The sequence below is a fragment of the Lissotriton vulgaris genome, chromosome 7, assembly GCF_964263255.1.
Source record: "Lissotriton vulgaris chromosome 7, aLisVul1.2, whole genome shotgun sequence".
Lineage (NCBI taxonomy): Eukaryota > Metazoa > Chordata > Amphibia > Caudata > Salamandridae > Lissotriton > Lissotriton vulgaris.
In genome coordinates, this window is record NC_141695.1 from 1,438,246,081 (window position 1) to 1,438,271,061 (window position 24,981).

Here is a 24,981-nt window from a genome sequence, read left to right on the forward strand (position 1 = left end):
TTCTTTCTTTCTTTCTTTCTTTCTTTCTTTCTTTCTTTCTTTCTTTCTTTCTTTCCCAGACCCCCTTCTCTAAATAACTTACTTATATTTTTCAGTCACAGTAAAACTAGACCACACGGCTGGAATTGACTATTCGCTAATTGGTCCACCAGATGTTACAGCAGAGTCAGTTGATGTGGATCTGAAGGTAATATAAAATAGAGACAAGATGGAAGACCTGAATGTATTACTGATAGTGGGCGTGTTTGCCTTGTTTTTGACACTGTTCATAATAGGGTAGCTTCTGTATCAGAACATGTTGGACTGTTGAACCAATCTGCAGAAAAGATTTTCACCACAAACAAGACACAACCACAGTGAAATATAAACATTCACTACACACCACCTAGGCTTATAGTGAAGATTCATTGCCTTTAGGGAAGTTAGTGTCCTTGGTTCTTTGCCTTCCCACTCCTTTCTAAGTCTTTCCTTCCAAACAGCACATGTGCAATCTGCTGCAAGACGTTTCGTTAGCTTACAGTGGGCTTAGAGCCCACCCATTACTTACCATTGGTTGGATTCATTGTCAATTTCACTTGCTTATTTCTTATTCATTAGTGGGTGTGAGCTTTCCTTCCATTTCTTGTGTTTTCACTACCATGATGCATAGATGTATTACTGCTTGCCTTTTCAGAAGCTATTTTTTATTTTTGTGTATGTACTCCACAAAAGGCCATAAGTTTTCCAGCTGTCTCCCTAGTGTACTTCGCTTCCACTCTGTGCTCCTCTCTCAGCTGTGTGATACTCCTGTGTGCCCCTCCACGATGCACTCACCCTTATTTACTTTTACCCTCCTGATTCCATTCTTGCCAGTGTGCTTCTGCACTCTCCCAGCTCAACATTGACTTCTCTCTCCCACCAATTTTTTATTCTCCCCAGCCGTATGCGCTCTGTATTGATCTCCTTCTCACCCATTGGCTCCAAGTGCACCCTCCATGTTGCTCCCGCCTGACCTACATCCTCTATGTTACCATCAGCCATCTATGTTGGTTCTGCACCATCCCTGTGTGTCAATCTGAGTTGGATTGGCAAATACATACAAAAAAAGTGGACATGTTATTTTGTACGCACACACATTTGTGGTGCCTATGCACACAGAATGATGCACTCATTTATCTATGCTGCATAGCATTGGGGATAGTGTATAATGTTGCCAAAGGTATTGGCAAAGCCAATAGGTCGCAAAGGCGAAACTTATAGGCTTTGCAATTGCTTGTTGTATTAATGACATTAGGAAATCTGACTTTTCTGAGCTGCCGCTCCAGATATTTTGCCTTTTGCTGGACCCTGTATGTGCTGGTTTTAAAAGTTTGTGCACTTTATTCCTGCTAACCAGGAGTATAAAGCCTGTGCTCCTCTGTAAACATTGTTACATTGGCTTTATCCTAGTTGGCACATTTAACTTTGCCTGTAAATCCCAAGTATATGCTGTAATATGTGCACCCAGGGTCTTGAAGTTAAATCCCGCTTGAGGATTGCAGCACCTATTGTTCCACTCTCTATAATGGCGGTGCAGAACATGGCTTGATGCTTAACCTGTGTAGCCTGACTTCTACAGTGTAAAACCTGCAGAGCAACCAGTTAAAATAACCCTATTTAACAGGTAAAGACCTCCCTTTTAAATGTTAGCAAATGATCCCTATGCAATCATGGCAGACCACAAGCCAGGGTGCATGGTATTTAAAAGTGCCATCGAAAGAAAATTAATCTTACCATGTCACTATAGTGACAAAGTCCCAAAAACGTTTCCACTGTGGTGATGTGTTCTCTGTAGTTACCCGCCACCCAGGGGCAAGCACTTAGACAAACTGCCAACAAGAATTAGAAATCCAGTTGTGCTTCTCACCATACACAACCCACTGAGCAATACCATGTAGCAAGTATTTCCTGGTAAAAATCAGTCCCAGAAGAACATTCTGTTAACACCACAGTGTCAAACCCTGCCTGGCAGGCCTGTTGAGCCGCATTTAACACTTTGGTGCACGTGAAAGGGAAAAAGAGGATAACAGGATAGTTTGTGTGTATCCACTCTGCACCCGCCGCAATGTTAAAAAAGCATGCACGGCATTTGCGTGCACAAAGCAGCAGGCACCGCCCGGTGCCCGCCGCATTGTCCAGGCAAATGCAGGGGGGGTACCATAGGTACCCCCCATGTGCACCCCCCACCCCACGTCACCAAGGGGGCCCGCAACGGGCCCCGAAGGCAATCTCCGTATGCTTTTCCACGGCGGAAAAGCCGCCGTGAAAAAGCCTATGTTTTCCGCTATCCTAATATGGCTGGCGGTGTCTGACAGACACCGCCAGCCATGTTAGAGCTTTCGCGCCGCGGTCGTAAGGCAACAGCGGCGGAAAAGCAGCGGACGGATTTTGAGACCCACCGCCATCCTAATTTGGCGGAGGGTCTTCTGTGCCTCCGCAGCAGTTTTCCCGCATCCTCCGGGCCAGCGGTAGGTTCCGCCGGCCCAGAGGATGCGAGAAAACCGCGATCCTAATCAGGCCCTTAGTGTGGCCGAAAATCTTTGCCATCTTGAAAATGTCCTGACACATGACATTTTGATCTAGTTTGTAGTAAGGCAAACACTAACTAATGAAAAATATTGGTAGGGTTGCTCCTGGGAACTTTTACCTCATTGTAGTGCCAAGTAGTCATTCACATCCTTAGCTCAGCACTCCAAGGAACCAGGACAGTACACTTTCTGGACTTTTGAAAGAACGGAAGTGTAGTGGTCTGTGACCTTTGAATAGCTCTTAAGGACCGGACCTCCATTCCCTTGTACCCAGGCCAAAGAGGTGGACGCCAAGGGTCAATTGGCTTACTTCCTGTGGGCCTATAGGAACACAAAAATTTGTAGGAGTTTTTTTTTTCAGAGCAATTCCCAACTACCAGGGGCAACTGAAATTTGGACTGGACTTTGCTGTTGGCCCCTGCCTGGCAACCCTAGAGTCTGGCAGTGCTGCCTGTCACCCTAGTTAAGCACATTCTTATGGTTGCCTGGGCACCCAAAAAAAGTTTGTAGACTTTTGAAATCGTTTGCTCCAGAGCCAAAGGAACCAACTGTGAAAAGAATGTGACCGGCAGTTCCAGGCATCAAATTGAAATCAGTTTCATCCTCCTTAAAGGCTCCAGCAACACTGAAAAATACAAAGTCACTTTCTGTTTTGGGACTTAGCAAACCTCAAAGCTTCAGTGCCTTATGGAGACCTACCTGTGGCAGGTATCCAACCAGCAGTTTCATGGTGGCGGTGGCTACAAATTCTGATTTGTCCCATAAGAAGTCAGTTTTTCTTAAAAAATAAAAAAGAAGACAAAGTCCCTTTTTGGATTAGGACTTTGAAACGTTTTTTTTAACATTTTGACTGCCAGACTTATGTTGGGACCAATCCACTTGGTGTACACGACCAAGGCTGTCTGGTGGTGAGCCTCACATTACACCTATTTCTACCATGACCACTGACTGCCACTTGGGAATTGTGTTTTCTTGGCGCTATTTTCACTTACATCTTTACAAATTAATGTCTTTTGTTCTGCTTATTGGATATTTGTGATTATTATGCCATTTTGTTCATTACATTTTTCACTGTATATTTCTAATTCAGTTTGGGATTTTTATTCATCTGTGCTTCGACTTTAATTCCCAAAGATAAGTTTCCCTGCTCTGTGCCATAGCTACTGGGGTAGAACGTAAGGTAATGTAGTGACTATGGTGGTTGATCCTGGCAAAAGTTGTGATTTTTCCATTAGGTGAGCAGTCACCGACCGCAAATAATAATTGAATTTGCCACACTGACCATATCCATATTACTCATATCTCCTTATTCATTCATAAACTTATTGCTCAAAGCCACCCCGTCCTAGGGTTTCAAGATTTATAGCGATTTTAATTCCAATTTTAGTAGCTGCTCCACACTTTCTACCACTTTTTTAGTTGCTATTGCCTTTATATAGCCAAGCACTCTCATTTCATCCATGTTCTTTTGGCTCCAAGGCACTGTACATGCTTGCAGCATTTTGGACAAGAATACATTTAAAACCACTTGATCTACTTCAGTGGGTCATCTCGATTGTGCAATCGACTACTTCACCAGCTGAAGCTGTTGTTCGTCTATTCTTCACTGTAGGCGAGTGAGAGGAAGCGCTGCTGCTGACCGGAAGAGGAGGAGCAGGCAGAGATTTCGGACAGCGGACAGCGGACCACTGCCGAGTGCCGGGTGCCAGAGGAGGTGCCGCCTGGTGCAAGCTGAAACAGCCGAAATTACCGAACCGGCTTTATTGTAGTTATTACTGCAGCCGCGACCGCCTGCACCGAGGTGAGGGAAGCAGGCGGGGCAGACTGGGGAAACCGCGGACTGCAGACTGCAGAGTAAGACGGTCTGCGGTCCACGAAGCAGACAGTGTTTGACAGCCGTTTTACAGCCGAGTGGGAGGAGGCGAGAGGCGAGACAGGAGCCCAGAGGCTAAGAGGCAAAAAAAAGAAAAACAAGGGAAAAAGCGGTAAACTGCCACGAAGACCTGCAGTAATCCGGGTCTGCAGGGGAAACTCACCAGGAGCCACGAGCCTCTGACCAGAGCCATCCCTCCAAGGCCCAAGTTCCGGATTGGGGCAGCAGGAGCTCAGGACCTCAGGAGACAGCAAGTGGAGCGCTGTCACAGTCCTTGAGTCTTTTAGTGGTCCAGAAGCAGAGTGCAGCCGAGTGTAAAAGGGGGAGTGAGCGGAGAGTGGTGGCAGAGGTATAACAAGCGAGAAGGACGCTAAGGAGGCTAAGCAGGACGCCGTCCCCATTGCACTGTAGGCGATTATCTTGGCAGTCATCGCGGCGGTCTTGGCAGATGGTCGCTGCAGATTACAGAGCACGGACTGCGAGATCTTACGGCGAGCACCAGTGAGTGGGGTATGAGAGGGGTACGAGACTTTTTATCATATCCACCCCATCCACCCCATATCTACTCCACATTGTTCGGAATAGTCCCTCGCTGGCGCATGAAGGGCAAAAAAAAAAAAACTATTGGCTGATTTAGAAAAAAAAAAAAATAACAACAATTGTTTGATACTAGTGACAGTGCGTCTACCTCACCCAAACGTTACACACCGTACCCACACCTCGCTATCCTCCCTGACGGCAGCTGTTCCTACTCATAGGGGGTAGACAGGCTTGGGAGGGGGAGTGAGGTGGAGTAGGAAGTGGAGCATAGGTGGTATAGGTGGCCGGACTATTAAAAAAACGGAAAGAATGAGATCTTGGAAAGTGCGGTTGAATATAAGTGTAAAGTCAAAAAAAACGAGGAAGATACGAACCAGGGTACACAAAAGGCAAGTAGAAAAAGGAAGAGGATAGCACAAAAAAGAGTAAGACTAGTGTCGGCTCCTGAGCTAGCAGTTCCAAGCCCAAAACAAAATAACACTGGGATTAAAAAATTATTTTATCTAAAAGACTCCATGGCGACCATCTTTGGGCAAACGCAGGAACAAGACCTTCAACCTAGCCCAATTACACTGACACCAAGTGTAAAGGAGAACGTGCAGGAGCAATCTACCACTAAAAATATTGAAAAAATAGAATCACAAGGTTCTCATCGTGAGATTAGTCCATTAAACATCCAAATAGATCAGCTACAAACCTCTCAAAACATAAACATTGGCCCTGGCAAGCCCCTTGTAGTAACAGCCCAAATAAACCGAAATGACTCACAAATTCACGAAAGAGTCGAGAAAATAAAGAACAAGGATAAGGGAAAGGTGAAAGAAACAACAACGGGGAATAAATTAGAGGAGGAGTATAATGCCTCACAGGACAACTCATGGCTAACCTCCCTTTCCCTACCTGACAATATAAGCCTGGACAGACACACAGAAAGAGATAATAACAACCAATCCCAGTTAGAAACATACTCAAAGATCAGCCAAGGTCTACAAACCAGTCATAGACTACAAGGAGACCAGGAAATTTGTCCTAGTAATAATGGAAGGTTGGAATCCACCCCATTGCATCCAAACATTAACCCCCCGAACGGGATAAAGGGCACAATAAAACTAGAGGATGGTCTACTAACAAACTAAATCTAGTATCTCCAATTAAGATATCATCTACGAGTAAATTTGACGAAGAGTCAGATGTACTGGAAATACCGTCCAGAGAAGACGACAAGGCCCCATGGAGTAAAACATTACTAAACACCTTAGACCAGGCAATTAAAGCACTGAATTTTCAGTCAGATAAAATGGATGTGTAAATCGACTTAATAAACCTTATTGCGGGTCATATTTCAGGTATAAACACCAGGCTGGAACATATGGCCTATCAACTACTAGGGAGGGCCGATATGGGACTACACACAGAGATAACTAAGCCAAGCTGTGTATGCGGCAAATTAGTGGACAATATGTCAAATCTACCGGTCATACGAAATGACATCTTAAGGGTGGTCCAATCATCAGTGGATACAAAACAAAACTTCAAATCCACGAGCAACATTAAGGCAATAAATTCAGAAATAGAAACTGGGAGCCAACACATAGAAATTGTTCATAACCAAAATAGTTACGTAGAGGAACAGCTAAGTAAGACAAGTGAAGAAAAGTCCGACAATGGAGCAGGTCAAGAAGAGGAGGCGCAAAGTGCAATAATCCAAACTAAAGTCAAACTAACAAAAAGACAAAAAAAGCGTGCTAGGAAAGGAAGGATACAACTTAAATTCCAACGTACAGTAGACACTCACATGTACCCCATCTTCCACCATAACTCCTCTAAGAAAGAGAAACCAGTTTCTGAAGTAACCGACTCTAAGCATACAGACAAGCCTCCAGATCAACAAGCCTAGTCAAGTGCAGTGATTGGGAATAACCTGATTATAGAATCACCAACAGGCCCTACTCAAACAAAATCACAACAAATACAATGGAGTAAACATTTGAATACTCATAAAAAAACAATAAGAGCACATGATAAAGAAAATTCTCAAGATGAGGCTGACGAAAGGGTATTAGTCCAAGAGCCCTTTGTAAAACGGACAGTAACGATTCACCAGACAGATTAAATGCAAATACCTGAGGTCAAATCAGTAGATCAAGAAAGTAGACATCAAAATGCCGCAATCAACGCAGACAACATACAAAACGTAATAGTCAAAACCAACCAAAGTCAATCTATAAAAAGTGTAGAGGAAAAAGGAAATTTAAGAACACCAATAAAAATTAATTTAAATGAAGAAGGACGAACCTGCACTATTCATCAAACAAACAAACAAACAGTGTGCACTAAGATACTTCAAAATAGAAATACGGACAAGATCATGGATAAAATAAATAACAAGGATTATAAACTGAACACGGACAGGAGCAATGAACTCATCACTCACTTGAGTAGAACAGCTGATTTTAATGAAAAAATAACAATAAATACTCTGAGCCAAGGGAGAAAAATAATCGTAAATGGTGAAATAACACAAGATTCAAAATTGGACGAAGCAAAATGGAATTCGCAAACTCTAAAAGATATAAACGACAAACTGGTATTTACTCCTAATTACCAGACAACAGGGGTTCAAGACTTTTTGAACAGAGGTAATATAATGCGGCTGCTTAGAGAAATACCAGAACTGGACGACATTATATCCCAAAACCTTCTTTCAGTAGAATTTAAACACATAAAAAACAAAACAGAAGTAGAAGAGTCTTTAACCACCTGGTCGTCTAAGGACATAGTTGATAGAATACTTGCTACGAGTATGTCTTTCGAAGCTTGGGGTATAAATCTAAGGCGGGAAGAACGGAAAAAATACCCATACCCACTTTTAAAAGTACAACTATAAACAAAAAGAAGGGGGGCGCTAGGTGGCGCCAGACCGAGATGGCCGCACCGATGTGAGGCTCCCGCCGGACCGAGCGCTCCAACCTCTCCTTCAGTGATCCTGCCCTGATAAATCCGCGTTTGCATCGCACCTACGCCTGCCTCTCATCGCGCTGCTCACGGCGATCCCAGACTCGCCCTGTTTGCCTGCTTTCTGCCGGGACCGGCTGCCTGTTTGTGCTGGGGCGGCCCGAGGTGCTGCTGCGGTGTTCCTCCTGTCCGGCTCCTCTCCCTCAGGACAGTCCGGTGCTTTGCGGCCTTGCTGTGGTGGTCTGGAGGTCGGCCCACGGCAGAGTTCCGGCCTGCGGTGCACCTGAGGACTACATCCGATACCCCGGGGGGGGCCACGACTTCCCAGGTGAGAGCTGCCCGATTTCTCCTTGTCTGCCCTGCTGCTGCCCAGCCCGCCCTCCCTCCCCCCGCCACCGCTGCTGGGCCCGTCTGCGCCGCGCTGTGTCCTTGGCGCTCGGACCTCCCGCCATCTTGGGCTGACTGCTGCTGGGCTGTGGCGGCTGGGAGCGGTACCAACGCTGGACTTGCCCTCCGTACTTTGGCCAACCCCCCCATACACCTGAGGCATTGACTGCACCATCCGCCTGGGTTCCTCCTTTGGTGCTGGATTACTCTCGCTGCCTGTGCTGCAGACGCCCGATCCCGGGCTGAGACTGGGTCGCACCGGGCCTTGCCTTGTGGGGTTGCTGCATGGTCCTGGACCCTTCCTGGGACATATTTTCTCCCTACTTTGGACCGGCCCCATCTCTGCCTGGCTCATCTTCCCTGCCGCACTGCATGTCTGACTTGGCTTTCTGCCGGTCCTCTCAGCTGGCCTCCCCCTCTTCTCATTGCCACTGCTGCTAGATCTCCGTCCTCCACCCCTGTGCGAGAGGCACAGACTCGACCTGTTGTGAGGCCTGCGCAGTCGGTGGCGCTGCGTGGGACGCCGGTCCGCGGTGCTGCCACTCCTGCAGGGCTAACATCCTCGCTGGCCCCATGCGGGGGTACCATTTGGAGGGCGGCCTGGGCCTCCTAGCTGGGCTTCTCACTACTGCCTGCGAGTGCACGGCCTGAAGGACATTGTCTCGGCCTCCACCATCCACTCCTTTGCGTCCTGGCGACTGCTTCTCCTCCGTCGTCTCGGGCGCCCAGGGGAGTCATGGGCCGCGGTGACGCCAGGCAGTCCAGGATCCCTTTTGAGACTAAAAAGACTCCAAAATCGACGCCGGACCTGATGGGGGCCCGGCCTCCCAGGCGCCTCCGGATGAGGACTGGAGGGCATTGTTGCTGGGCCTGAAGCAAAGCCTTGTTACTATTGACACCAAGATTGATAACATCAACACGCGCATGGACAGTGTGGTCACCAGGCTTGAACAGCATGACACTCGTCTTAAGGACACGGAAGATAGGATCTCTGTCCTGGAAGATGGCGCCACCTCGACAAGCAACCAAGTCACCCAGATGGACAGACTGCTTAAGCTCATCGCAGATAAGAACGAGGACTTGGAAGCGAGGTCTCGGCGGAATAATGTACGCGTCCTGGGCCTTGCGCAGACCACCAGCACTGGTAAAATGGAGACCTTTATGGAGAACCTCCTTGTCGAACTGTTTGGGAAAGAATCCTTCTCGACGCACTTCATTGTTGAGAGAGCCCACAGATCACTTGCGGCGCGCCCACCTCCCGGAGCGCAACCTCGCCCCGTAATTGTTCGCTTTCTGAATTATAGAGACAGAGACTCGGTGTTGAGACGGGCAAGGGAGGTGGGGACTGTGCATTACTGTAACACCACTCTCTCCTTCTTTCCCGATTTCACCTCCGCCGTACAGGAGGCCAGGCGCAAATTCACGGCGGTCAAGAAGAGGCTCCAGGCGAGGGAGATGTCATATGCTATGCTCTACCCTGCCAGACTGAAAGTCACGTTTCAGGGTAAACATCACCTCTTTCAAAATCCTCATCAGGTGGAGGACTTCCTTAAGAGCTGCAGAGGGGAGGGGGGAGCCGCTGATGCGGCTCGGCGCAGATCAAGATCGCAATCACCATTGTCGCAGCAAGACTGAGATGGAGCTGGCAGACAGTGCGATGTAAATCACTTTGGACACACTTGGGCTGGTGTGATTTGTATTGGTTACTAGTTTGATGCAGGGTCTCACTGTCTAATGTCACATGCCTGCGCTTGGTCACCCGCCTCCGTCCCACGTCAGACGACAGGTTCACCTGTGGTCAGTGGTTGTAAGTAAGGAGGCGGTTTTGGCGCGTCTGGGGCCCCTAGTTTCGGTCCCCCCAATGGGCGAACCCCTGAGCACTTCTTTCCTCCTGGGAAGTGGTTTTGTTGTTCTACTCTGTTTCGAGAGTCACTGGTTAGGGTTTCGGGGTACTGGGTGGGGGTTGAATTCCCGGCCAGTTGGGGTTGCCGGTGTGGGTGGGAATGTTTTTTGTTTCCTTACTGACGACCTAGCCGTACGGGTTGTGTTGTACCTGGATGGGATATGGGGGGGTCATCTGCGAGACAAGCTTACTGCGTTTGGAACTTATTGTGCTCTGGTCTTCAACAATGTGTTTTCATGCTACAGGATGCTACTTTTGTGTGAATGGGTGACATAGAGAATGTGTCACCGGCGCACCAACTCCAGCTGGTGTTGTGGAATATAAGGGGGCTGAATGACCCAAGGAAGAAGAGGCAAATCTTAGGGTACCTTGATAGGCATTGTATTTCCATTGCTTTGCTCCAAGAAACACATCTACGGTCGGATAGCTCGCACCTCTTTGCATCTAGATGGGCTTCTTGCAGGGTCTTCTCCTCCTACTCTAATTATGCCTGGGGAGTCACGATCTTGGTACGGCGGGGCGTAAGGTTTGTGCCTGTGGGTACGGAAGTGGACCCGGGGGGGCGATACTGTATGGTCTGGGGTACGCTACACTCTCATTCGATTCTCCTTGCATGCTATTATGGCCCCAATATTGATGACACTTCGTCGCTGCTTACATTATGGGGGAAAATTCAAACCCTGGGCGTGAGCCATGTGATCCTCGGTGGTGATTTCAATGCCGTCATCTCGCCGTGCATGGACCGCTCTCACCCTCAGGCGGTACACTACTCTCGTACCCAGCGCGTCCTCTCTTCCTTTATCACGGACCACTCCCTCATCGATTCCTGGCGGCACTTGCACCCGTCCCTCAAACAGGGCACTCACTATTCTGCTGTACATTCCACATGGGCGAGAATAGACTACGTGTTCTTATCGGTGGGCCTCTCTCCCTGGTTGACCAAAGCTATTCTCCTACCCAGGACCTTCTCCGACCATTCCCCGGTCCTCATATCACTTTGCATCCCCATTGAGACCTCCCTGTATCTTAGCTGGCGCCTCAATCCCTCCCACCTTGCTGATTCCACCTTTCGAGCTGACCTTGAACAGGACATCCAAGATTTTTTTGACCGAAATATGGGGTCGGTATCGGACCTCACCGTGGTCTGGGAGGCTTTCAAAGTCACTGTCCGTGGGTGGTGTATTTCTAAGAGGGGTGGGGTCCTTAAATCCCTGCGGGGTGAGCTTCGCAAATTCGAATCCGAACTGAGGGAGCTGGAGCGCATTGGCGCGCGCGGGCCCCGAGACCATGCCTCTAATTCTCTCCTTCGTGAAAAACTGAACGAATACACCGAGGCGGCGGAAAGGGAGAGTAAATTCCTCGGCAAGCACCACACAGCGCATGTCTTTGGTGAAGGGGACAGGCCCGGAAGAGCGCTTGCCTCCGCGGTGCGGCCCCCTAGGTACAATGGCTATGTCACCACTCTGCTGGATGAGCACCAAGTCCCACAGCGAGATTTGCCCGCACAACTACGCATCCTTACCGATCACTATTCCGCTCTCTACACCTCTCACAAGTCGGTCCCTATTAACCTAGGCTCCTACCTGGACGACACTGCCATTACCTGGCTCGGCCCGTCCCAACAAAAATTTCTCCACCATATACTCGAAGTGGATGAAATCAAAGATGCCATTATGTCCATGAAGTCAGGTAAGGCGCCTGGATCTGATGGACTGCCAGTCGACTTTTACAAAGTGTACGTCCATATCCTAGCCCCTATTCTCCAGCAGGTATACTATGCCTCTCTCGAAGGCGGTCTCTTACCCGCATCTATGCGCGAAGCCCTCATCACTTCCCTGTTGAAACCGGGCAAACCACCGGAGCACTGCGACTCCTACAGACCTCTGTCCCTACTTAATACGGATGTTAAAATCCTAGCGAAAGTCCTGTCGTCCCGCCTTAACCTGCTGATGGAGCGCCTGGTCCTTCCCGACCAGGCAGGCTTCGTTCCCAATAGGGCAACCTCCCATAACCTACGTACCCTCCAGGCAGTACTACAGGATATTAATCCAAGATGCGAGGCTTCGGCTGTGTTCCTCGACGCCACTAAGGCGTTTGATTCTCTTGAATGGGATTATCTATTTGCCCTCCTTGAACGCATGGGGATCCCTTACAGCTTCCTCGACTGGATTAGACTGCTTTATGGTGAACCGTGTGCTTCCGTCCTCCTCAATGGGGCACGGTCTGCCCCTTTTCCCATCCAGAGAGGCACAAGACAGGGGTGTCCCCTTTCCCCCGTCCTTTTTGCGATCGCCATAGAGCCGCTTGCTGCTAAACTCCGACAGCACCATAACCACCGTTCTCTTATCTACCCGGAGCGACAGCTCCTTGTGGCATTATATGCCGATGATATCACCCTATATGTCGACAAGCCACGCGATAACCTCAACCCCCTGCTACGCGAAATCACTAAATTCGGCGCTATCTCAGGAATTCAAATTAATTGGGCAAAGTCTGCACTCTTCCCCATAACAGATAAAACCGTGCAATTTCCCCTAGACTACCCCCTGATGTGGGAATCCGAGGAAGTCAAGTATCTTGGTGTGATAGTGTCCCGCGACCGCGAGACCCTCATCAGGGCTAACTATGGCACGGTACTTGACAAGCTAACTGATAACATTACCAAATGGATCCATCTCCCGTTATCAATGGCAGGGCGCATTTCCCTAATAAAAATGGTTGTCCTTCCTAAGTTATTATACCTTTTCATTAACATACCTTACAGCCCGGGCCCCCACTTCTTTCGCTCCCTCAACTCCCAACTGTCGAGACTGATATGGGGTGGCAAGCAGGCTAGGATTAGTTTAAAGACGCTAATGTTGCCCTATCACCAAGGCGGGTTTGACGTTCCTGACTTTCAGAGATATTATGATTGTGCCCAGGCCCACTTTGTGGCGTACTGGTTACATCCCCCTCCCTTCATGGCCCACCTTGCGGTGGAAGATGGCTACATGCGTCCGGTACAACCGTCGGGATATCTTTATACCGACTCGAAGATATCGGAACGAGATCCCACTACAGTGGACTGTACTGTCCATGCTTGGCGCCGCATCGCGGCCCACATGGAGGTTACCTTTTTATACTCGCCATGTATGCCACTAGCGCACGACCCTAGATTGCGAGTCACCTGCGAGGAGATAGGGCGCAAGCTCCTCAAGAGACTAGCGATTCACACCTGGGGAGATCTCTTCCTTCAGGGGCAGTTCCGTTCTTTGGCACAGTTCTTTGGGGAGACCCACCCCACAGTCATGGACACATTCCTCTATGTCCGCTTACGACAAAAAGTCAGGGCAGTAATTCCGAACTTTCCTGATGAGCCGGACGTCCTCCCCCCCTTGCATACACTTTTACAAACTGACGCCCCTAAACACATGGTGTCCATGCTTTATAAGCACGCCCAGCCTGCCCCTTCCCCTCCCCCGCTTAGAGTTCGTAGTGAATGGGACGGTGACCTTGACGCACCGCTCTCTGACGAACAGTGGGAAGAAAGTTGCTCACATACCACCGCAGTGACGGGTAATACTCGCTTGCGGCTAATTCACTTTAAATTCCTGCACCGCACTTACTTCACTCCTTCCAAATTATTCCGGCTTGGCCTCCGTGATAATGATTGCTGCCTACGCTGCGGGGCAGGAGGGGCTGACTTCTTCCATCTGGCGTGGACCTGTCCTGCAGTAGCGGAGTACTGGCATGCCGTTTTTGAAGCATTATCTGATATGGTTGGGATTGGTATGGCCCCCTGCCCTAAGACTGCCCTGTTGGGACACGCGGTCCCGGCATTGAAAACGCATAAAAAACTGTTTGCGTTGGGCCTCCTGCTGGCCAAACGTCATGTTGCATGTAGATGGGGTAGAGGCCGTGCCCCAAAATTCAAGGTCTGGCTCAACACGTTGTCTACCTGGCAAGACCACCTCCACAACTACTCTGAACTCTTACCGCACAAGTCACGCCCCAGGGACATATGGGGGCCCCTCACTGCCTACTTGCTCCGACACCAGTGCGATGACCCTCCAAATGACTGAAGCACTCTCCCCTTCTTCTCTGCCCTTGGCCTGTTCCCCGCCCTGACCGCCCGGTTCCCACACCTACCTCCTCCCTTCCCCCCCCCCCCCCCCCTTCCCAGGCTGCCTTCCCGTGGACGGTCCTGCTTGACATCTGCGCCCTTGGGCCCCTTTGCCCTATGATACTTCCCTGCCTTCTAGTCATGGGTTGCCCTTATGCATTCCTTGCTCACCCTCGCTGCCCGGCCTCTACTAGCTTGTGTCCTGCTGCGCGCGGCACCAACATCTTACACGTAGCATTACTCACATGACCTCTGCACTCTACCGTCCTCGCAGACTCAGTTACATGGTGTCCCTCCCCTCCCCCCCTCCTCCCTTTTCCCCCTCCTATCCCGTGTTCATCATAAGCATCTCATAGGTGTGTACCGCATTTATGCTGGCGCAGTTCGTCTTTACCTATTGCCTGTACTCTATGGTACCTCGCCTTCTACTCCTCTGATCCACATACAGGTTATGATGGTACATTACGGGTGGGAGCGTCCCCAGTTTTGTTGTTTGGGGGGAAAGAAAAATGATAAAAGAAGCCTCAATTCCATCCTTTTTGTATATGGTTTGCCTTCTCTCACTGTTAAGATATGTGCTTTTCCTGACTGTGCCTCCTTTATATCGCGGCCGGCCCTGGGGGGGTTGTAGGCGACATGCTATGTCTACTTATCATGCCATGATTTTTTCAAGCACGTGTCTTCTTTCGCCTCTCCCCCCCCCTCTTCTTTTTCTTCATGGCTGCCGGCCTGACGTCCCAGGTTGTAGGCGAAAAGCTGTGTACTGTTTCTACTGCTTTGGCACTTAATAAAGGCTTAAAAAAAAAAAAAAAACTATAAACAAAAAGAAAATGGAAGAGGGGAATACCCAAAAATCATGTCTAATGGGAGCATGCTCAGTAACCCCGGAAAAAATATCACAAAACACAAGAGGTGAAGAATTGGCAGTGGCGCAAGGAGGAGAACAGGAACAGAACGACAACTGGTCCTGGGTGGCATCAGTCTCGAGCAATAAGTGTACTTAGCAAGCCTAAACAATTAAAAGAAAATAGAAAATTAAATATAGAAATAACAGCTTGTAACCAAAATGATTTAATTGATACAACTCCACATATGATCGGCCTGTGCTCTTGGAATGTTCATGGTTTTGATAGTTTGGGGCACGACCATGAAACTGCAAACTTCTTGAATCAGCACGACCTAATATTGCTACACGAAACTTGGAACCTATGTAAAACTTCAATCCCGGGCTATATTGAGTTTCACGTCCTCGCTGAAAAATTATCAAAATTTGGTCACCCGAGAGGAGGCTTATCAACATACATCACCCAACAATACAAATGGCAAGCAGAAGAAGTCGACACTGGGGCGAACTAGATACTAGCAATAAAACTTACGGAGAAGTTAGATCAGGGTCCATGTACTCATAACTTATTAGTGATTAATGTTTATGTACACCCGGAAAAGAAAGAGAAAAATGAAAAATTGATAACATTATTAACTTTGATCAGGGCAATGCAAAACACCCATGAGTTTTGTTCCATGATTATCTCAGGGGATTTTAATAGCAATCTATCAAAAGATGACAAAATAATCCAAGCTCTCGATAACCTGGGCATTTTTATCTTGAACAAGAATGACAATGGGGACAATGGCATACCTATAACCTTTGTAAGCAGCAACAGGAAGTCAACAATAGACTTCACAATAATAAGCAAAAATTTGATATCGAATGTGAGCTCATTTTCGGTGGGGGAACGCGTGGAAAGGGACCATCTTCCACTAATTACCAAAATAAAAATGCTGGTCAGTAAAACGGAAAAACAAAATACCAGCAGTCAGTATACTAAAAAATTAAATCTGCGTAAACTGAAATGGGGAGGAAAGGAAATAAAACCAACAATGGATAAATTCAAAAACGAACTGCTCAGACTAACACCGGAAGAAAAAGCAAACCCAATAAAAACATGGGAATACCTTTGTGAAGTCGTAACAAGATGCCCCCAATCAAAAATCAAATTGCGAGAAAATTCAGAATGGGGAAAAAGCCTTGGTATAATATTACCCTGAGAGAGGAAAAAAGGAAAATCGCACGAGAAGTCCGGAAGCAGGTATTAATAATAAAAAGTGGAAAAAAAACAGACAAGCTGAAATTGAAAGCTATGCGGAAAAGATACAAGACCATGCTGAGTAACGCAAAAACAACATACCAACAAGAAATCTGGACCAAATTATTAATTGCCGGGAAACACAAAAACGCCCGAAAATTTTGGGGTATCATCAACAAATTGACAAGGTAATACCCTAAGACAGGAGGCAGGCATTGGAGAATGTAAGTGGATCCAACATGTCAAAAACATGTTTATCGATAGGGCAGAAGGTCTGAACCGGCATTGTATATCAGATTGTAAAACTTGCAGTAGAAACTCTGAACATGCGGGTACTATCTTAAGAACCGGAAATAGACCACCAGAAGAAGCTTCAAAGATAACTGCGGGTTGTGACATTGGGAATATAGGGAAATCGGAAAACACTCTCACTAGTATATCAGAAAAATTAGTAGATATAGTTCCCGATACCCTAGTAACAACAGACCAGCTGAAAACAATTATAAATCGCCTGAAAAAAGAGGCGGCAGGGGGCCCTAATGGACTTCCAAACTCCATCTTTAAACACTCACCTGAATTCTGGGCAGAATATTTAACACCACTTTTTAACTCAATTTACAACCAGCAAAAACTGCCCAGATCTTGGAACGGGAGCATAATTCACCCTATCTTCAAACAAGGTGATCACAATGAGCCTGGGAACTATAGGCTGATTTCACTGACGGATGTGGAGGCAAAACTATATGGGTCATGCTTACTATCTCAACTTCAAGACTGGATGGAAACCACAAATATAATACCAATGTTCCAAACGGGTTTCCGGCCTAGAACCGGTACACTAACAAACCTGACAACCCTGTCTCTGTTGAAAGAAAAAGCAGAAAAAAGGAAGACAAGACTGTACGCTTGTTTTATAGACCTGCGAGCAGCCTGCGACAGGGTGAATAGAACCAGGCTGTGGGAAAAACTGAGATCATGGGGCCTCCCAAAGAAACTACTGGATGCAATTATAAGCTTGTATAGTAACACCTGGGCTCGAGTTAAATTGGGAGACGGTTGCAGCGTGACGGCCGAAATTACAACACAACAGGGCTTGAAACAAGGCTGTGTACTGGCACCAGGTTTATTCAACCTATATATGGCAGACATCGTCAGTCACATGGAGGTCGGGAAAGGTCATCCTCCCTATCTGTCAAAAATCCCAATCTCCTTCCTGCAGTATGCGGATGACATTGTCGTTCTGAGTCAAACGCCAATAGGCCTGCAAAGGATGATTAACAACTTGGTAACTTATTTGGAACACGAATGCTTGGAACTAAATAAAGACAAAACCAAAGTGGTCCGCATCGTGGGTCCAAAACAGAAAGCATTCAAATGGTACGCAAATAGTACCCCAATAAAGGAGGAAACATCATATAAGTACCTAGGTCTGAAACTGGGGCGAGGCCAAACAAACAAAGAACACAAAACAGATCTAAAAGCAAAAACACAGTCCTTGATCTATGCATACCGATATTTGCAAAATAAACTAAGCTGCCCAAACTACAGACATCTGCTGGAAGTGATGAAAACACAATCCCTACCCACCTTGCCATATGCATTGGTCACCTGGTGTGGTAAGGAAGCGGGACTGTTAAACAGTTTACAAACAAAGATATATAAAGCCACCCTAAACCTCCCCAAATCGGCAGCCCCGGCGCAGATTCGTCTAGAATTTGGCCTTTTGAACCAGAGGTTTCGCAGTATGGGAACCTTTGTGAAACTCTGCCACAAATTACGAACGTCAGAAAAAGGCTCACTGGATAACCCGTGTTGGGAAGAAATCGCCACTCAGCAGAAACAACACGTGCCAAATAGTTGGGGAGATTTTTTGTCCCAATCCCTGACCTGTATAGGAATTGAAGAAACCTGGGCCTCAATGCCCGATAGAAATACCTTTGACAAAATCACAAACAATGCTGTCAAATGGGAATCCTATCTGGAAAATAAAACAAGTATAGCAAAACGACGACACGGGTGGACCGTGATAAATTCATACTCCGGGATAAAGCCACAGACGTATCTGGAAAGTCATTTCAATAGGTTCCTAAAACAAAGATATAAAACCATCAATTAGGCCTACAGTTTTCAAAGGACTTGTTACCATCCTGGCAAAATTGTTACCTTGACTCTCACTGTCATCTATGTGGATATCAAAATGAATCATTAACTCACTTACTATGTGCTTGCCCGGCGCTTAATGATTTGAGGAGACGGCTTTTAAAGAACATTTTTAACAAATTGAACATTTGGACATGTAGGCAAGCAGTAATTCGATGGCTAGATGGTTCATCTCCTATGTTGGCATGTAGGGGGGTTAAATATAGGATGAAAGCCCAATCCCTCCTACAGCAAGCCGAACAGGGAATTATAGCAAAAAAATGAAATATGTTTCATTTTATTCTTCATATGATCAACAGACTCTAATATAAGTAATAGTTACATATGTGTTTTTAACTTTTAGAAAACGTTTTTGTAATAATTTTTAATAATTTTATACAATAAAAATTGACTTGACTTGACTTGACTTGACTACTTCACCATTTGTTTCAAAATGGTTCTTTTGGTTATTTTTATGCATGTGTCAACTCAGCTCCCCAACACATTTTTTAATTCAGTTTTGCAAAGGACAAAAGATATGAGATCTTCAGACATACTATGAATGCTGAACATCCTGCAAGTTGGACTTTCCTCTACAACTACACAAGAATACAATATATATTATACATTAAAATCCACGAAGAAAATGAGAACAGATGCATAAATTTTAACTCCCTTTCTTACATGGAAGAGGATGCAAGTGAGCCGTTGTTAACATTTTATTAGGATAGAATTAAAAGCTATATAATTTATTGAAGCATTAAAAATTGTAATAAGAGGGGATGCTTTAATCTTAGTTTCCTACAAACAATCTTCAATCAAGTTCTCCTTGGAGACACTTTTTCACCCCTGCTGAAAATCATTAACGCCTCCCTAGTTTATTTATTTATTTAGTCATTTTAGGGCGCGACGAATAATCCCCAAGGGGATCTCTCGGCGCCTGAGAGGAAAGCAACCAATTAGCAGTATGAACCAGATTAGAAAAGCCAGGTTTTAAGCAGTTCCTTAAATTGAAAGAAATTGGAACAGGCGCAGATCTCATCGGGGAGGGAGTTCCAGTGACTGGGTGCCAGATAAGAGAATGCACGCCCACCCATTTTGGCCTTCCTTATTCTCAGGATACAGAGCAAATTGCGGTTGCTGGATTGAAGCTGTTGTATAGGTTGATAGCGTTCAATTTTTTTCGTCAAGTAAGATGGCCCCGTACCCTGGAGGGCCTTGAAAACCATACATAACAGTTTAAAGATGGCTCGTTTTTTAATAGGGAGCCAGTGCAATTGGCACAGGAGAGGTAGAGAGGGGGTTCATGCTGGCTTGTTGAGGGCAAGACGGGCTGCCATATTTTGAACCACTTGAAGTTTGGCCTCCAGGTCCTCTCTTACTCCCACCAACAAAGAGTTGCCAAAATCTAGTCGACTAACTAAGAGTGACTAAATAAGAGTTTTTCTGGCATTTAGCAGGATTCACAGAAAGATTTTTCCAAGTATCCGTATGGTACCAAAACACATGCCTGACACGGTCTTCACCTGGTCTTCCATGGATAATTTGTTTTCAATTTTGATGCCCAGTTCTTAGCCCATCCTCTGGGGAAAGGAGATTCTCCTAATTCTGCTGGCCACCAATTAGGGTCCATAGCTCCTTTACCTTGCCAAACAGTAAAATCTCTGTTTTAGAGGAGTTGAGTTGGAGGAAATTCTTCTCCATCCAACTTGCTTTACTGGACATGCAGTTTATAAACTTAAGTTTGGTTACTGAAGGGTTAACCTCAAAGGGGAGTATCACCTGCGTGTCGTATGCATAAGATATAGTTTCAAAACCACAATTCCTAATAATTGCGGCTAAGGAGGCCACATATATTTTAAACCAGGTAGGGCTCAAAATAGAGCCTTGTGGAACTCCCTTTTCTACCAAAGTGGTTTGTGACACAAACAAGTCCAACTGGACACACTGTGCTCTGTCAGACAGGTAGTTCTGAATCCATTTAAAGGCCATGCCTCTGACACCAATCTCTCGGAGCCTGTCCAACAGGATACGATGAAAGATGGTGTCAAAGGCAGCCAATAGGTCAAGCAGCACCAACATAACAGGGATATCCTTGCCCAGAGACATTCTTAAAGTGTCAGTGACTTCCAACAGAGCGGCCTCCGTGCTATAAGAGGCACAGAAGCCCGACTGGGATATGTCTAGTATGTCATTCTGTTCCAAGTAACAGGAAAGGTGCCGGTTGACTAGTGTCTCCATAATTTTTGAGCAGCAAGGAAGAAGAGAGATCGGTCTAAAATTCTGTAAATCGGTGGGGTCAATTGATACCTTTTTAAGCAGCGGTTTGATGTGAACGCATTTCCATTTTCGTGGCACCGTTGCTGTGCCTAGCGAGATGTTGCAAACTTCACCAAGTGCATCAGCTAAAACTGGAGATAATAAAAGGCTTACTTGTTCCCCCGAGGTGTAAGGAAAACATTTTAGACTCGAAGAACAGTGGTTTTCCAGCATGGGACCTTCTCAAGGACTGCCTCTTCAGGCCCAAAGGCACGATAGATCATGTTGATTTTATTAATAAAGTGGCTCCCTAGATCCTCACATAATTCTTGGGTGGATGGCGGAAGTGGATTGTTGGACCTCGGATTCCTGAACTCCTTTAGGATGGAAAAGAGCTCCCGGAAGAAATCCTAGCTTCCGTAATTCGAGAGCCTAGGTAAGTTCGTGTAGCTATGTTACAGCTGTTTAAGTAGGCTCTATGAGCCACTAAGTACCGCGATTTCTCATGCTTTGATTTGGATTTCCTCCATTTTCTTTCTAACACCCTGCATGAAGCCTTTTCTCTCTTAAGACTGTCTGAATACCAGGGGGCAGGAGCTGCCCTAACCTGAATATTTACCCTCTTTAATGGTGCAATAGAGTCAAGGCCATCGATTATAGAGGCCTCGAACCTTACTTAGGTAGTATCACAGTCGTCAGAGTTCTTAAGTACGGGAGGCATATAAACCCGACTAAAAGCAGCCGGAGTCACCTTTTTCCAGGACCTGCACAACTCCTTTCGGGTCTGTAGGGGGCCGGGCTGTTTCATCAATACCCAAGAAAAATTAAGCGCTGAGTAATCAGTCCAGCCTAACTTTTGGGGAGGTTCAGCAACTCACTCAGGAAAGTTGGTGAAGATCATTTCCACGCGTCCTACCACATGTGTGGGGCTAGTGATTCTGTTAATAGAAGCTTATAGAGCGCACTGTCACCAAAGGTTTCATGGCGCTAATCATGTGTGATGTTGTAGCGGGAGACCGGGTTAGCAGGATTGCCCGAATAGCCATGTTTTCAGGGCCTTTCTAAAGCCCAGTAAGTTGTCACAGGTCCTGATTGTGAGGGGGAGGGAATTCAAAAGCCTGGATGCAAGGTACGAAAACCTGCGGCCTCCCTGCCTTTTCAGTTTGATAGTCGGAATGGTGAGTAAGTGAAGGTGGGCTGAACAGAGATTGCGGATAGGGACGAGCTTTGTCATCAAAACACTGAGAAATTTTGGGCTGTTACAATGCAGCGCTTTAAAGACTAAGCAGCCCATCTTGAAAGCAGCTCATTGCGCCATGGGCAATGGAGTTTTTGCAACAAGGGCCTGGTCGATTGCCATCTCGGCTGTTTGTGAATTAGTCTTGCCGCCTGATTCTGAACCATTTGTAAACGGTTAAGCAGAACGTGAGGTAGCCCAATATAAAGGGAGTTTAAGAAGTCTAGGCGTGAGAGCACCAGCGATATCACAGCCCCCACATGTCCTCTAAGTGAGAGATCAGAGTCGATGACCACCCCTAAACTTTTCACTGAGAGTGAAGGGGTGGGAAGAGATCCTAATTCACTCGGCCAAAAATGAAGTCCCCAGCAAGCAACACTATTCCTGGGCAGCACCAGTTCCGTCTTGCCCGGGTTGAGTTTCAGTTGATTGAGATCCATCCAATGCTGGATGTGAAGCATCGTAGATTGGAATTCTGCGGCGGCATTGGGGGAATCCAAGGGGAAGACAATCTGAAGGTCATCAGCGTAATTAAAGACCGTTATTCTCCTGGCTTTGAGTGAGTGGATCAGTGGCCGGATATGAAGGTTGAACAGTAGTGGGGAGAGGGACGAGCCCTGCGGGACCCCACATAAGGTGAACAATTTGGGGGCAGTAAAGGCCACAAGACGTACTGCTTGGGTTCTGCCTGTGAGAAAGGACTTTATCCACTTGGAGGCAGGACCATGTATGCCTGCTTGTTCGACACGGTGCAACAAGATGTTGTGATCGACAGTGTGGAACGCAGCCGACAAGTCCAGGAGCACGAAGGCCTGGGGGACCCCCATGTCCGCGTTGGCTCTCAGTGTGTCTAGTACCGCCAGAATAACTGACTCAGTCGAGTGAGATGGCCGGAAACTGTCTAGGTTAGGCTCCAAGAATTCAGATTTTTCGATAAAATTTGAGAGGCACCTAGCCACGTGGGCCTCCAAGATTTTAGCCAAATAGGGGAGGAGGGAAATAGGGCGGTAGTTAGAGGAGTTCGAGGGATCTGCCCCTGGTTTCTTTAAGAGAGGAACTAACGTTGCGTTTTTGAGGGCGCTAGGTACTTCGCCCTTGCTGAGGGATTTATTGAGAAAAGGGAGGATACTGTGAGGTAAAGCCGAAAAGATGCCCCTCAGGACAAAAGGAGGGCAACAATCCTTCGGAGAGCCCAACTTGACATGGGTCATTAGTTCTAAAAGTGTGCTAGGGCATATATCTGTGAAGAGATTCATAATAGATGAGTCCCTGGAGATGCCATCTAGAGAATCCGTGTGGGCAGTAGGGTGAATGCTAGCCCTGATAGTCGCGATTTTTTCCACAAAGAAGTTGTTCAAAGAGTTGCATAACTCTTGAGTGGGGGCCTGGCTAGGTAAAATTCTGTCATCACTGCTAAGATCATTCATCATAATCTTAAAAAAATCCTTAGATTGATTGTGGGCAATAAGTATTCTCGCTGAGAAATACGCAGCTTTAGCGGTCAGTATGGATGTCTTATAGTCCTTACGAGCTGACAGATACAGCAGTCTATCTTCCCTGGAGTAACAGTGCCTCCATTTCCTCTCTGGTAGACGGAGTTTTAGTTTTTGGTCTATTAGTTCATTGGTGAACCATTTGTAGCATCAGAGTGACTGGCACGCGAGTTTTTAATGGGAGGGGCGTGCTTGTCACTGGCCACCAATAGCCAGTTCGCGATATCATTTTCCATAGAGTCGACGTTGGAGTTGGGATCGACGGTGGGTAGGGAGCTGGCTAAGGAGTTGATGAATCCCTGAGTATCAAGTGTTCTCCACTTTCGAGGCAAACCTCCTGCCAACTTGGGACACTTTGCCCTGCCATTGAAGGTGGCTATGAATTCGATCAGATGGTGGTCAGACCAAATGCAGGGGGAGATTAATGGTATTGACAGTGTGACGTTGTGAGACCAAATTTGGTCAAGGGTATGACCCTTAGTGTGGGTAGGGGCAGATATTTATTTATTTATTTATTTATTTATTTATAGTGTTTTGTATAGCGCGAACAAGACCCGTGGGTATCAGAGCGCTGAACATAAAAAGATTACAGACTTGACAATTATCACATCAATTATAACAACAAACAGTTATGAGGTAGAAGCGGTGTGGTAAAAGTGTGAGGTGCTGGATCATGTTTAAGTTAGAGAGCAGTTCAGAGAGTTCGGCCACCTGTGGCCCACCACATGCATTGTTGAACCAGATGTTTAGGTCTCCAATAAGTAGGACTCTAGCATGGTTGATGATAAGATTCGCCATCTGTTCACTAAGGGAGAGGGGGAAGGAGGGCATGGATTGTGGGGGGTAGTAGATAAGCACCAGTGCCAAAGATCCCATGTTAGTGTCTAGATTAATGACAATATTTTCAACTTCTGGCAGTACCAGAGAGGTCATGGTGATGAATTTATGGTGTTTGCGTATAATGGCAACAACCCCTCCGCCTATCGTGTCTGGGGGCCGGTTGACATTCAGGATGTAGTAATCTGAAGTGAGTGCCGCTAAAATATCGGGCGTGGAATCCTGGGTAAGCCAGGACTCAGTGATTAGTAGTACATCCGGTTTTTCTGATGTTAACAACATGAATATGTCTAATTGGTGCTTCACCAGGGAGCGCGTATTAAGGTACAGAACCCGGAGAGTGGTCGAGTTAGCTGTGGTGGGGCGATTAGTAAGGGAAGGGGGTGTAGTCAAAGAAGATAGAGTAGAATGGCCCACTTGGTTGGGGAGAATACCGAAGGCTGAGATACGACCAAGGACATCAGACGCTAGCGAAGTTAGCAGTTGCTCTAGGAATCTAAGTGCCATAGAGGAATATATGGTGATTTGGCCAGGGTTCGTGGCCCCTGGGCCTGTTCGGGTGCAGACGGGCGCAGAGGGGATTGCCTTAGGCTCACCTTTGGCACGCCGCTGCGCGCGTCTGC

At 46.9% G+C, this 24,981-nt stretch overlaps 1 protein-coding gene across 2 annotated transcripts in view; it reads left to right on the forward strand.

The window, feature by feature from the left end:
- LOC147705789 (bactericidal permeability-increasing protein-like) overlaps window positions 1-24,981 on the forward strand; it is a 408,685-nt gene that overhangs the window by 173,160 nt on the left and 210,544 nt on the right. For both annotated transcript variants that reach the window (XM_086932245.1, XM_086932244.1), the window contains exon 7: window positions 96-187. In XM_086932245.1, the coding sequence (XP_086788371.1) occupies window positions 96-187 (92 nt within the window). The remainder of the gene's footprint in view (window positions 1-95; window positions 188-24,981) is intronic.